Source organism: Papaver somniferum, chromosome 1 (assembly GCF_003573695.1).
Source record: "Papaver somniferum cultivar HN1 chromosome 1, ASM357369v1, whole genome shotgun sequence".
NCBI lineage: Eukaryota > Viridiplantae > Streptophyta > Magnoliopsida > Ranunculales > Papaveraceae > Papaver > Papaver somniferum.
The window spans coordinates 155,729,529-155,741,664 of record NC_039358.1 but is presented as its reverse complement, the minus strand read 5'-3'; the positions used below and the strand labels follow the sequence as shown (position 1 = coordinate 155,741,664).

General features: G+C 36.8%; 3 protein-coding genes across 4 annotated transcripts; 1 reads left to right on the top strand and 2 right to left on the bottom strand.

The window, feature by feature from the left end:
- Window positions 1-617: 617 nt before the first annotated feature.
- LOC113305252 (lactoylglutathione lyase GLX1-like) lies at window positions 618-3,701 on the top strand. Its single transcript, XM_026554333.1, has 9 exons — window positions 618-758; window positions 892-1,004; window positions 1,124-1,248; window positions 2,082-2,146; window positions 2,237-2,449; window positions 2,545-2,592; window positions 2,677-2,784; window positions 2,874-3,026; window positions 3,401-3,701. Exons 2-9 carry the CDS (start codon window positions 904-906, stop codon window positions 3,440-3,442), a joined length of 855 nt encoding a protein of 284 aa, XP_026410118.1. The 5' UTR covers window positions 618-758; window positions 892-903; the 3' UTR covers window positions 3,443-3,701.
- Window positions 3,702-5,106: 1,405 nt separating this feature from the next.
- Window positions 5,107-8,976, bottom strand: LOC113305246 (arogenate dehydratase/prephenate dehydratase 1, chloroplastic-like). The gene is made up of 11 exons (XM_026554328.1): window positions 8,352-8,976; window positions 7,650-7,717; window positions 7,464-7,556; window positions 7,179-7,379; window positions 6,987-7,067; window positions 6,798-6,893; window positions 6,569-6,646; window positions 6,399-6,488; window positions 6,244-6,311; window positions 5,901-5,982; window positions 5,107-5,619 (listed from the first exon to the last, which is right to left on the bottom strand). Exons 1-11 carry the CDS (start codon window positions 8,632-8,634, stop codon window positions 5,563-5,565), a joined length of 1,197 nt encoding a protein of 398 aa, XP_026410113.1. The 5' UTR covers window positions 8,635-8,976; the 3' UTR covers window positions 5,107-5,562.
- On the bottom strand, window positions 7,500-12,014 carry LOC113305233 (probable tetraacyldisaccharide 4'-kinase, mitochondrial). Of its 2 annotated transcripts, XM_026554314.1 has the most exons (10): window positions 11,770-12,014; window positions 11,550-11,673; window positions 11,203-11,436; window positions 10,945-11,094; window positions 10,562-10,771; window positions 10,194-10,253; window positions 10,004-10,084; window positions 9,771-9,925; window positions 7,650-7,717; window positions 7,500-7,556 (listed from the first exon to the last, which is right to left on the bottom strand). In XM_026554314.1, the coding sequence occupies exons 1-9, from the start codon at window positions 11,958-11,960 to the stop codon at window positions 7,678-7,680; spliced, it is 1,245 nt and encodes a 414-aa protein (XP_026410099.1). In that variant the 5' UTR covers window positions 11,961-12,014; the 3' UTR covers window positions 7,500-7,556; window positions 7,650-7,677. The 2 variants fall into 2 exon arrangements, with proteins under 2 accessions (XP_026410099.1, XP_026410106.1); XM_026554321.1 differs by lacking the exons at window positions 7,500-7,556; window positions 7,650-7,717 and adding an exon at window positions 9,191-9,582.
- Window positions 12,015-12,136: the final 122 nt, after the last annotated feature.

Genomic DNA, 12,136 nt, shown 5'->3' with positions numbered 1-12,136 from the left:
AAAAGAAAGATGTTGTTAATGGTTTTCTCGTCGTCATACTTCTTGTTTATAGAAAGAAATACGAAAGGAAATTTTTTTAGAAAACATTAAATATTATAATACGGGTATGTGCAAAATTTTATCACCGAAAAAAGGTGTGACAGTGAATTTTTTAAAGGTGCGACAGTGATTTTTTTGGCCGTGGTATGGGTCTCACAGTAGTTTTCACAAACTAATTTTTTCTGATCGGGGATGGCTTGTCAGGTTAAGTCTGGGCATAGTTCCGCCCTGGATGGGCTGCCAACTTGCCCCAAGATTTGGCTTACCAACTGTACACCGTGCCCACTCCTTGACCACATCTTTTAAGCTGAATTGGAATCTTAACCCGTACCTAATGGTCCTAGTCTTGTTTATGGCTATTATACGCACGCATTTCTAAACACGTCGATTAACACGTGGATAGTGAATTAAAATCTAACATGTAACGCGCTATTACTTCTTTCCAGTATTTGTAAATCCATCAGCTAACGCGATATTTCATCTCTCGTGCAAATAACATAAATACCCCTACATGGACCCTATCTGACATTTAGTGTCATCTTTTCTCAAACTTCTTAATATAAGCTTCTGTACATCTCGTCACACTATAGTAGTACCACCAAGAGGCAATTACCATTTTCACCAGCTGAAGAGATTCCAAGGTTTGGTGTATATTTACCACTCTCATCTGCTTACTTCTTACACTCTTCGATCATCTAGGGTTTGGATCTCGTTGACCAGTAAGTATTTCCAATTCAGGCTTTAATTCTTTATCGATCTGTCGTCCGAACCCAGATTTCTTCTTGCTGAAATGGAACTTAAGAGATTGTCTGTAATAATCTGTGTTTTTTATTGTTTATCTATTTATTTTAGATTTGATAGAAAATGGCTGGAGAAAATCAGAATGTATTGGAATGGGTACAGAAAGATAAGCGTCGAATGCTTCATGCTGTCTACAGAGTTGGAAATCTTCAGAAAACCATTGAGTATGTTATTTTATACTTGCGTTTTAAAATTTATCTCGAGTCTGATTATTGTATTTCGGGCTTGTTTATATGAAATTTAAGTTGGATGATTGATTTGTGTATTGTTGTTTTGTAATCAGGTTTTACACAGAATGTCTTGGGATGAAGTTGTTGAGGCAAAGAGATATTCCAGAGGAGAAATACTCAAATGCTTTCCTTGGGTTTGGACCTGAAGATAAACATTTTGTTGTTGAACTAACTTACAGTATGAATCTTTACTTCAAATGTTTAATTTCTAATTAAAGTAGTTGTTTTTCTAGCTTAACCACCAATCTTAGTAATACAAATATAAGACAGTGTTTTTACTTGTCTCCATTTAGGCTTCAAAGGTATGTGTGTGCCTTGCTGCATTTTTAGGAAACACTTGTGTCTGTAGATTGTTTTTTTGCCGATCCAGGGAGGTCAGGGTGATTAATCTGCTGAAATTTGAAGCTCCATTGCTCATTTGAGTTATGATCCAGAATGAGTTATTATGTGAATTTGTTGTGTAGTTAACTAGTTAGTGGAATTGAATTTTCACTTTGTATCTTGCCAATCTTATAAGTAAGGGAAAATAGCACAATTTCAGAACTGCGATAAATGTTTGAGTTGGCTAAGTAGAGGTTGAGAATAGTTAGTAGTTCATCATTTATGTCTACTGTTAGTTTTATAATTTTTCATTTCCATACCTCGAGTAGTTGCTTTTCTAGCTTACTTACCATCACATATAATAAAATAGGACAGTTTGAAAGTCAGTTTACTCCCGATTTAGTCTTGAGAGGTGTGCTTTTGTGCCTTTGCTTCAGAAAACAGTCGTGTAATTTAATTAACCTTTGTCCATCCCTAGAGATTAGGGTGTTTTTTCATTGATAGTTGGTATAATTCAGATTTACTATTTGTTAGTGTATGAAATAGCTAATCAGCGCGATGGAGAATTATTATTTGTTAATGGCAAAAATTTATTTTGTTTTCTTTACTAATCTTTGTTTTGTTATTTTGTGTGGTATATACAGCTTTAGGATAGTTTTTAGTGGACTCTAATTTTGCGTTCATTTTCAGATTATGGAGTGGATAGTTACGACATTGGAACAGGCTTTGGGCACTTCGGAATTGCAACTGATGATGTGAGTTTCATACCGTAGAATTCATCTTGCAAACATGATTATGTCATCCCAAATGTGGAATTTACCCAGTTGATTCGAAATCTGTGGCAGGTCTATAAATTGGTTGATAAAATACGAGCCAAAGGTGGAAATGTCACACGCGAGCCTGGTCCAGTTAAAGGTGGGTCATCACACATTGCTTTTGTGAAGGATCCCGATGGTTACACTTTTGAGCTTATCCAAAGTGGGCCAACTCCTGAACCATTGTGTCAAGTTATGCTCCGTGTGGGTGATGTTGAACGTTCTATTAAGTTCTATGAAAAGGTAAAACAATATCTCCTGTCTATGTCTATTATCTCATACTAATTCAAATACCACTGCTACATAGAGTTTGCTGTTATATACCTCTATTTATGCAGGCTTTGGGGATGAAGCTCTTGAGGAAGATTGATAGGCCTGAACACAAGGTACGCGATTTATATTGTCGTGGAGTCTTGCTTCTTAAGCATCGGATTTTAACTCGGGCACTTATCCAGCTAATCTGTTGACAGTACACTCTAGCAATGATGGGCTATGCAGATGAACTGGAAACAACGGTTGTTGAGTTAACCTATAATTATGGTGTCACTGAGTATAGCAAGGGTAATGCATATGCACAGGTAGGTTATTTCGTAATCAACTTTGCCAGTTGAACTATCATTTCATCTTATCGAATAGCGTTATAAAATTAATCAATTGTTATTTCCAGATCGCTATCAGTACAGATGATGTATACAAAAGCGGTGAGGTTGTTAACCTAGTTACCCAAGAGCTGGGAGGAAAGATCACTCGCCAACCTGGTCCAATTCCTGGGCTCAACACCAAAATTACCTCCTTTGTTGACCCAGATGGCTGGAAAACAGTGAGTCCATATTTATCAACAGTCTTGACTTGATTATGATAATCTTCATACATATTTTGCATGATATGTGCACTTATCTGAGGTTCTAATTGCACTGCTGTTGCTAGATATTGTGCATGTGTATGCCTGATATTTGATACAGGATTCCTAGCTTTCAAGTTTATCTTCAAAATGTTTTCTCTCTTAGTTTTAGAAAGGAATGATAATCTGCAGCATTTGCGGTGCTATACTCAGATTGACATGCTGATCAATATGTTTCTCTTGATGCATTTTTCTAGGTATTGACATGCTGATCAATATGTTTCTCTTGATGCATTTTTCTAGGTATTGATTGACATGCTGATCAATATGTTTCTCTTGATGCATTTTTCTAGGTATTGGTTGACAATGAGGATTTCCTGAAGGAGCTCCAGTAGGAAAGGGCAAAGATATGGCAGCAAAAGATAACTCTCCATCATGTTGAAGTTTACAGCCTCTAGTAGCTAGTATCTATGTAATAACTATGTACGGCATTAATAAAAATGAGGAATCCAGAGTTGCTGACCATGTTTAGCACGGAGTTTTATTAATTATGATAATGGTTATTTTATCTTGTCACCATCTTAAATGTCTCTTTTTAATATACCTGGTGGTTAATATGAATTAGTAATGGAAAGTCTGTGTCTCTTTTTAATATACGTGGTGGTTAATATGAATTAGTAATGGAAAGTCTGTGCACTAGAGTATTTTGACAAGTGTTTTGGGGCATTCCGGTAAGTGAAGAATATGCAGCTGGCTCAGCTAACCTGTTCCAAAAAGAGCATGCTACTGCTCCCAAACATAAAATTAAAGGCCGATATAGTTGGAAGGAGAATTCCATCTTAAATAAGGAAAGAACTCGACTATACTTTCTCGACCAAAATAAAATAAATCTATAAACGGTAATATAAAAAATATATAGGTAATAATATTTTTTGAAAGGAATATATAGCATGTCTGTTTATAAATCAATCTTTGGGTTTTCGTCTCTGTAAGTTCATAGTTATCTTCGTGAACAACAGGATTCGAGTTATTTCAATGGGTTGCTCTATTCAGTTTCTGCTTCTTTTGGCTCCGGGTAATGTAAAAATAATGCATGCACGTCATCTAACATTAACATTGGTTATATTATTTATTTATTTTAAATTTCTAGAAGTTCCAACAGTTAATGTTTTAATTGTGCAGTGGTATGCCATACATCTGATTCGGTTTTGGGACATAAAGATGCTGGTGGTGAACAATCGCAAATATCATCTAGTCTTCCTAGAGTCAACTGTACACACCCAGCTAACCCAGGTAAAACTTCTCAACGCCTTCAAATTACTAAAGGATTCAGAGAAACACTAAAACTGATTATTTCCTAAACTTTGAAAATCTTCTAATATACTGGACTTTGTTGAAGTGCGTAATGGACATCATCAGCGATACGGGCGGGGCCGTAGAGCCATGAAGTGTCCAACTGAGACCTTGGGAGTATTCCAAGGCCGCGTCGATCCATTACCAGGTGGATTACCACAGCATTTGGTACAAATATGCAACATTGCAACGAATTGTACCGCGTATCGTATCTATTTCAGTTGTGGATGGTTTGCTTCCGCAAAATTGATAAATCCGCGAGTCTTTAGAAGGCTGCGCTTTAATAATTGTCTGGTTAACGATGGAAAAGATCTTGAAGAAGGGCGTTGCCTCTCTTTCACATATGCTGAAACATACCCATACCCACTGGCAGTTAAGTCTCTTAAATGTAAAAATCCTAAGTAAAAACATGTTAGCCTAGCTACTCTAGGTTGATTTCAGTTAAGCCTGTGTAATTCGACTTGTCTAATCAAGTTTTTTAAGAGATTATCTCACTTTAATTAAAATATAAATAAATCGCTTGTAAAACCAAAATTAATTAAAATATAAATAATTTTGGTACTAAAATCGATTTATTGATGTTAAGTAAATTTTTCTATTTTTGCTACAAATGGGATGATATTGGCTACTCTTTCCTCATTTGGAATCCTTTCGCTGGTTTTGTAAGCAATTACCAAGTTGTCTTAACGATTACTCGAAAAGAATTCATAACAATTTCGTCAATTTTTTTTATAAACTTGGCTACTAATTGGAAAAAATAGAATATGTCTATTACATGAAGTTTATTTATGTAATAAACCCAAGAGAATCAACAAATGAATAGAAGAATCAACAAATGTAACTTAGTGGAGACTAGGAACCATAACCTTTCCGGGCTCTTACACCACCGATCTAAGTTTTTGTACCTTCGAAACCTGTCGACTCTTACTCGAACAGATTTTTCTTTTACATTTGGATGATTAGGCTGCAGTTTACCAAAGAGATCTCATGACTGATGAAAGATAGTTTTGATTTATCAGTAGTAGCAACAATGAAGCTCCCAGATAGTAATGCAGCAGTAACAAAGTGTATCGACGATAGAATTGATTGAGCGAGTGGCACCCTGTTTCGGACTTTGCAAAGCATAATGATACGAGGAGAAGATACATCTGGAGAACCACATTTACAGAGACACGTCCATGGGATAACAACCGAGAACCTGAAGAAATGTTGCAATTTCCTACAGCAAAATGCAGAATTTTCTCAAATGAAGCCCTTTCCGTCATAATGATATAAACGAGCTTGAGAAATCATTATGGTTTACTTGTTTGAATCGCAAAAAGGAGCCATAGCAAGAACCTAAAGGCAATCCCGTGGATTAGATTCATATACATGGGTATGCCAGGGTCCTTCAATTAAAGGGTATGTCCTTTTGGCAGCCCCTTTAAAGGGTATGTCCTTTTGGCAGCCCCTTTATTAAACAGTAGTAATTACCCTTTTTCTTAAATAGTGTAGACAAACCTGCAAATGTCCCAAAGCATGTTGTGCGCGAGGCTCTGACATTGAAGCTTCAAAATCAATATAGAAAAGGTAATCGAAATACCTGTAACCAGAAATTATTCACTTTGATCACTAGATGACACAATGAAATCCCAAAAAGAAACTGACTGGTTTCTTGGAAAATCCCAGAACGACTACAAGACTCTAGAAATCAATAGCAGTTTCAAACCATAGAAGAGAAACTACAATTACAAATTTGACAATGCATATTAATCCCTTCAACAATGAGCATTCCACAAGGATCGAAGAAAAAAATAGCTTTGATTTGATTTTTAGTGATTGATCAAAAAGAATCTTCACTTACTTTGCACCCGCATTTTTTGAGTCATTAACAACCCGCAAAGGTCGGTTTCTCTGTGGTCTGCTCTCTATCTGTACAGACATACAAAATGTGAGATATGATTTGAACTTACTAGACGAAAAAGGTGAACACAACAGAACTGCTAGAGCTTTAAATACCTTTGTCAAATTAATGTCCCTCATGGCAAAAACTGCTAGAGCTTTAAATAGTATTCCGGGGCCTTCCTCTAAAGTGAAGACAATGCTTGTCTGCAAACATCATTTGCCCACTTGAAAAAACTTAAGTTTAAAAAGTAACTAACTAAGATGAGCATTAGAAAGTAATTTACCTTAAAGGGTCTGCCAGTTATTGGAAATATAGGCTCCCTCGCAAGTATCAGAAAACGTGTGACATTATCTGAGTCATCCTACTCGATGTAAAAAAATGTAACATATTAAGAAGTGTCGGGTTGAAACTCGCCTAATCATAATAAAAAGGTAAAGTGAGGCCTTCTCGTCTTAATCGACCTCTAATACATCGTCACGCAGAATGTAGTTGCGGAATCAGAGAGAGAGAACCTGGATTTTTTCTGCGAGTATATCAAGCCCATACAGTTGTGCAGCTCTAGAACTAGCAACAGCTCCAGTATCCCTTCGAGAATTTGAGGCCACAAACTGATTGAGGAATCCCTTGTTAGAGAGTTCTCCTCAAGTAATAAGTGTCAGTAAAAAGTTCAACATTGAATAAAAGAGATGTTCGGCAATTACTTGAGCTGCACCAGCCGTGGAATCTACGCCTTCTTTGACAACTCCCAACTTACCCAAGCTGATTTCACATTGAGTGAGTGCCTGCAAGCGAACAGGTAAAAAAAGTGTATGCGGAAGGCTGACTATGAAAATTATAGGACTTGAAACTCTGCATTGTCGGCCGTGAGGAGAGAGAGAAAAAGAGAGACTAACCTGGGGATGACTTAAAACACGGTGGAGGTCTTCTTTTCTCACACCAGGTAGTGCCATGAGGCAGTGATTGACAACTAACTGTATCTCACCCACAATGTGCAGCCTATGACGAAGGAGTAAATCATAATTTCGATGTACACTTCCACCTATAGAACTCTCAATAGGAAGTATTGCCTTGTTGACCAGCCACAGTTCAACTGCCTGACAACAGAAATCTACGGAATAAGAGGTAGCAGCAAAAAAGGATATCAACTCAGATACATAAATCACAGCGTCTAACTAAACCTTGAACGCTGCTTCAAAATCATCACAAGGAACAGCCTCACATTTAGGGTATGCTTTAAGGGCAGCAACTTCACTGAATGCTCCTGGTACCCCCTAGATTAGGTGATGAAATCAGTATAAAATATAAATCTTTTTAGTGAGTAACTTAATTATCGTCTGACCTCAACTATTAAGTATGCAATTTACCTTATATGCTACCCGCTCCTTCGAACCATCACCGGCAGATGCGGAAAGATTGCTTACAGACAGTGCTTCTGCAACATAAATATTCAAGCTATGAAATGCAAAAGAGTGAATAAATCAGCCACATGACCACATTGCAAACAGTTAGGACCCAGAAAGAAATAGAGATGCATCTCAATTGCATCTAAGTAAAGCAGAATCTCATTACATGCATTACATTAAAGAACATAATAATTAACGAATTATGCAACCCATGCCAGTTACCACTTCTGAATTATACTTCAACTGTTTAACCACCGATGGCTGCGATGCTACTTGTAGACTATTTTTACAATGAAGGAACCAAAATTATTCTCACAAACCACCTCAACAGATAGTACATCTACAAATCCACCTCAGGTCATTTATATGAATTCAATTTATAAACTAGTAAACTGTTACCAAAATTAACTACTATGTCCACAACCAGATTCTTACATGAATAGAACTATAAAATACTTATAAACCTGAATATATAACAATGCCTGGCCCAAACACAGCCTAAATATGAATCCTATGAGAACTACTCTTTATGTCATTGAAAAGATTTAATTTTTATCAATGTATGAGAAAAATTAAGCTGGAATGCAAGTCAGCTGATCAATACTCTGACACGAACCTTAACTAAATATTATCACATCCAAGATATTTACTAAGAGTACTCACTTGGGAGAGAAGTGAAGCTCTTCTGTAATTCCTCACGTTTAACACTCTCTTCTTGACAAACATCTGACATCGATGATGAACTCTCCTCCTCTATGGCTGTTAAACCCCTCTGAAAATTTTGAACACATAAACTTCCCAAAACACTAAAACATTCCCATTTAGGAAAATTTTCAGCATTTGTGTTTTTATAGCGGAACCCAAACACAGGAAATTTAGGAGAACCCAAATCTCCTCTACTCACACCCAATTGAGGAGCACCTACAACCCAGTTAGGAACAGCCATTAGAACAGACTGTTGGTTTCAGAAGCTGATCCCAAGACACTGTAGTAAATGTTCTTGGAGCATTTGTGAAGAACCCAGAACTGCATTTACTAGGAATACGAAGAATTGGTGGGTGGTGAACCCCACCAATTAGTGAAGAAAAATAATAATCAGAAATGGTATTTTCCCCCCTCTTATTAGAGACGGGGAGTCGGGGACAACACAGCTGGAGAAAAGGAATGAATGCACTAAGAAGAGAGAGAGAGAGAAGAAGAAGAAAGAGAGAGTAGTTGAGCTGATTGTTGGATACACGTTCTGAGTCTTCTTCTGACACAGATGAAAAGTGAAGAAGACTAATATTAGTTAGTTTTAGTATAACTTTCGGATGGAGATGGTGAAGATAGAAGATATTTGTCAATACACACGTGTTGGAGTATGACCCGTTGGATTTGAACCTAAAGACAGTTAGTTTGTCTTGTCAAATAATCACTTCTGGAAACATAAGTAAGGCAGTATTGACAGCAGTACTGTACTAATTACTATTTATAATTTCTATCAGCTTCTGGTCGGTCGTATCTATCCAAGAAAAGTTCTTGTTTTTTCTATCAAAAAGAGAATAAAGATCTTGTTCTATTTCAAATAATCTTTTACACATAGAATATGCTAGTAAGGCAGCCCGCATGGTGCAAACCCAGACGGTGAGCAACTAGCGTTTGATATTTGGAAATTTATCAGAAAACCTGGGATTGTTTGGGCTACTGGGTTACACTCCCGACCACCACCACCACCACCAAAAGTGGCTGATTTGTATAATTGCAGGCAAATGCGACCTCGTCCCTTAATTCATACATGGTGCCATCAAGTGCGTTTAAGTACGATACTAATTTGATGACTTCCACGTAATTTGACGGTAATAATGCCATGATCCCAAGATTTGCCTTTTCATTGATTGTCTATCATGGTCTTTCCCTGGCAAGCCACAGATCAAAGAAAAAAAAAAATTGTTTAAATTTGTGTTTTTCTCCTTCTGACCCTTTCTTTGTTCCTTTTATATGGCCGACTCTTGACTTGTACTTGTTGTCTCATTTATGGGCTAAAATCAACATTTGAACTCTAAAAATCGCGCATAGAAAGCAAGAAAGGAATTCCATAATTACCTTATAGAAATGCTAATCTTCAAAAGCTGCTTTAACAATATCTGAAAAGTCACCTCCGTATTTCCAACAGAAGGAACAATTTCCAATTGGGAACAGAGAACCAAAACCACAAAAGGATCCAGTCTATTCAAAATTAAAGGATCTCGATCATAGTCCTGTACCAAAAATGAGATAAGCTTATCCAAGTTCTGTTCTAAAATTATACCAAACAGTTTAATTCAAATTACATTCACCTTTTCTGTCACTACAACAACCGGCTTGGTTCCATAATCTTTCTGAAGTAGTCTTAATTTCTCTAGTATCATCTCAATATCCTAGATCAAACGAAAGTTATGACCACGTCAGACTTAGCTAAGCAATTCGTACTAGTTAATGAAAACACCATTTTGACATGACAAACCAAGAAATTAAGGATATGTGCACCTTCTTTTGGAATAAGTAATGGTCCATAAAGTCCATTCGATCAACATAAGCTGGCCCTACCTGCGATGAGTTATCTTTCAGCAAGAATTTCACAAAAAATTACTTAAGATAAAAGATGAGTTGCAAGAGATGCAAAAAGAGGCAATGCTGGGATGGTATAGTAGCTTCAAAGAAGAGAAAAAAAATCTAGAGCAGCTCCGCGAATCATGTCAGCTACTGAATCCTTCTAACTACAGTAAACAGGCAAAACACCACTGCAGAAATATCTTTTTTTAAGATATTGCATGATCCGACACTTCACTATTCTTCAAATTAAATAAAAAATTCACATACTAGAATAATAAGTAAAATATATCTAAGAGGAGTACCTTTTCAATTGCCCATACGAAAGCATTTGCAGATCCAATGGCAGACACACATAATATAATCATATTATGCATCACTCTTAATGGCAATTTGGTGTCACAGTCCTTAACGTTAAAGAAGCATGAGGGAGCCAATCTTGTGAAAAAAATTGGAAGGGTCTGTTTGAGCTCTCTAATAGTAGCTTCTATAACTTTGAGCTCTTGATCAGACACCTAAACAACAAAACAAATTATGAGGAATCTAATTCAACAATAAGGTGCAGGGAAATTCCGCTTAATATTTAAAAGAAAAGAGAGGCATTCAATAGTATGTATGTTCTCAAAGAGATACCACGCAATAGAGAAAGAACAATATAAGTTAAAGGATGTAATTCAGTGTTGTATACCAAGTCTGCATGATGAACTACTGCGATATCTGCTCGTTGAAGGGCAGATAACGGTTCCCTTAGAGGTCCAAGTGGAACTAAACAAGTATTTCCCCATGGCATGATTCCATTAACCATAACAATCTCAAGATCACGGGACAGGCTCCAGTGCTGTCATCCAAGTAAGCACAAGCTAAATGAGAAACATAACAAGATACACAAAAACAAAAAACCACAGAGAAACTCGCTAGCATTGGATGGCAAAAATAAAATTTCCACCTGCATTCCATCATCCAAAATTACAACACCAATTTTGTCTGATTTGGAACCTAAACCTATACTCTTGTCAGAGCAAAGCCCCTCAAGGCACATACTTTTACAAGGATCCAAGTAACCAAATCTTTCAAAACATTGAGCAGCCGTAGCCGCCCGGTTCACACCTATCCCAATTTTTGTAGAAGTGTTGAGAAGATGTCGTTGAAGCATCCTAGCCTCATCCCCTCCTGCATACCCCTGGCAATACAACAAACCTATATAAGTACTCCCAAATTATCGAACAGTAAACTAAAACAATTACTTGTGATTTGTGAACTATAGAAGAACAAGTGAAAGGGGAAAAGTGTTACCCTAGTGAGAATGAGAGGTGAAATTCCAGCATTAGAAAGCCAACGAGCAAGAAATTCAACCATAGGTGTCTTTCCATTTCCACCCCAAGTTAAATTTCCAACACTAATTACTGGTACAGGCAATCTAATGGAGCAAAATGGAAAAATTAAAGCATGAAATCAGTTTACTGATTAACCTAGACGGAAGGAAGTGGCGGGAAAGTAAGTGCAGAAGTTGTACCTGTGTTTGTGAAAGAAACCAAAGTGGTATAACTGGTGGCGGAGATAAAGAGAGAGTTTGTAGAGGGCAGAAGATAGATATAGGAATGGAATAACAGAACATTGAAGAAAAAAGAGATTGGGTTTTGAGAGGTCCATTAATTTTGTGTCTGTATATGCTATTTGATTCACTGCTCTTTTAATTTTCTCCATTGTTTACGGAAAGGGACTAAAGTTACGACTGGACCCTTTAACACGATGGTGTTAGTCGGCTAGGATGTGGTCGGCTCACATACTTGAAGTATGTGTTCTTCTTTAAATAACGACGCATCCTACACGTCTTATAAAGTAACAAATTTTTTGGAAAATAATTTTATTATCAAACTGTT

Coding starts and splice junctions, on each gene's coding strand:
- LOC113305252 (XM_026554333.1), top strand. CDS start 904: ATGGCTGGAGAAAATCAGAATGTATTGGAATGGGTACAGAAAGATAAG. Junction 2,450..2,544: donor CTATTAAGTTCTATGAAAAG/GTAAAACAATAT, acceptor CTATTTATGCAG/GCTTTGGGGATGAAGCTCTT. Junction 3,027..3,400: donor ACCCAGATGGCTGGAAAACA/GTGAGTCCATAT, acceptor GCATTTTTCTAG/GTATTGGTTGACAATGAGGA.
- LOC113305246 (XM_026554328.1), bottom strand. CDS start 8,634: ATGGCTGTTCCTAACTGGGTTGTAGGTGCTCCTCAATTGGGTGTGAGT. Junction 7,718..8,351: donor GAGCTTCACTTCTCTCCCAA/GTGAGTACTCTT, acceptor TTTATGTTGCAG/AAGCACTGTCTGTAAGCAAT. Junction 7,068..7,178: donor GTGTTTTAAGTCATCCCCAG/GTTAGTCTCTCT, acceptor GTTCGCTTGCAG/GCACTCACTCAATGTGAAAT.
- LOC113305233 (XM_026554314.1), bottom strand. CDS start 11,960: ATGGAGAAAATTAAAAGAGCAGTGAATCAAATAGCATATACAGACACA. Junction 11,674..11,769: donor GGTTTCTTTCACAAACACAG/GTACAACTTCTG, acceptor TTGCTCCATTAG/ATTGCCTGTACCAGTAATTA. Junction 9,926..10,003: donor TTGTTGTAGTGACAGAAAAG/GTGAATGTAATT, acceptor TTTTTGGTACAG/GACTATGATCGAGATCCTTT.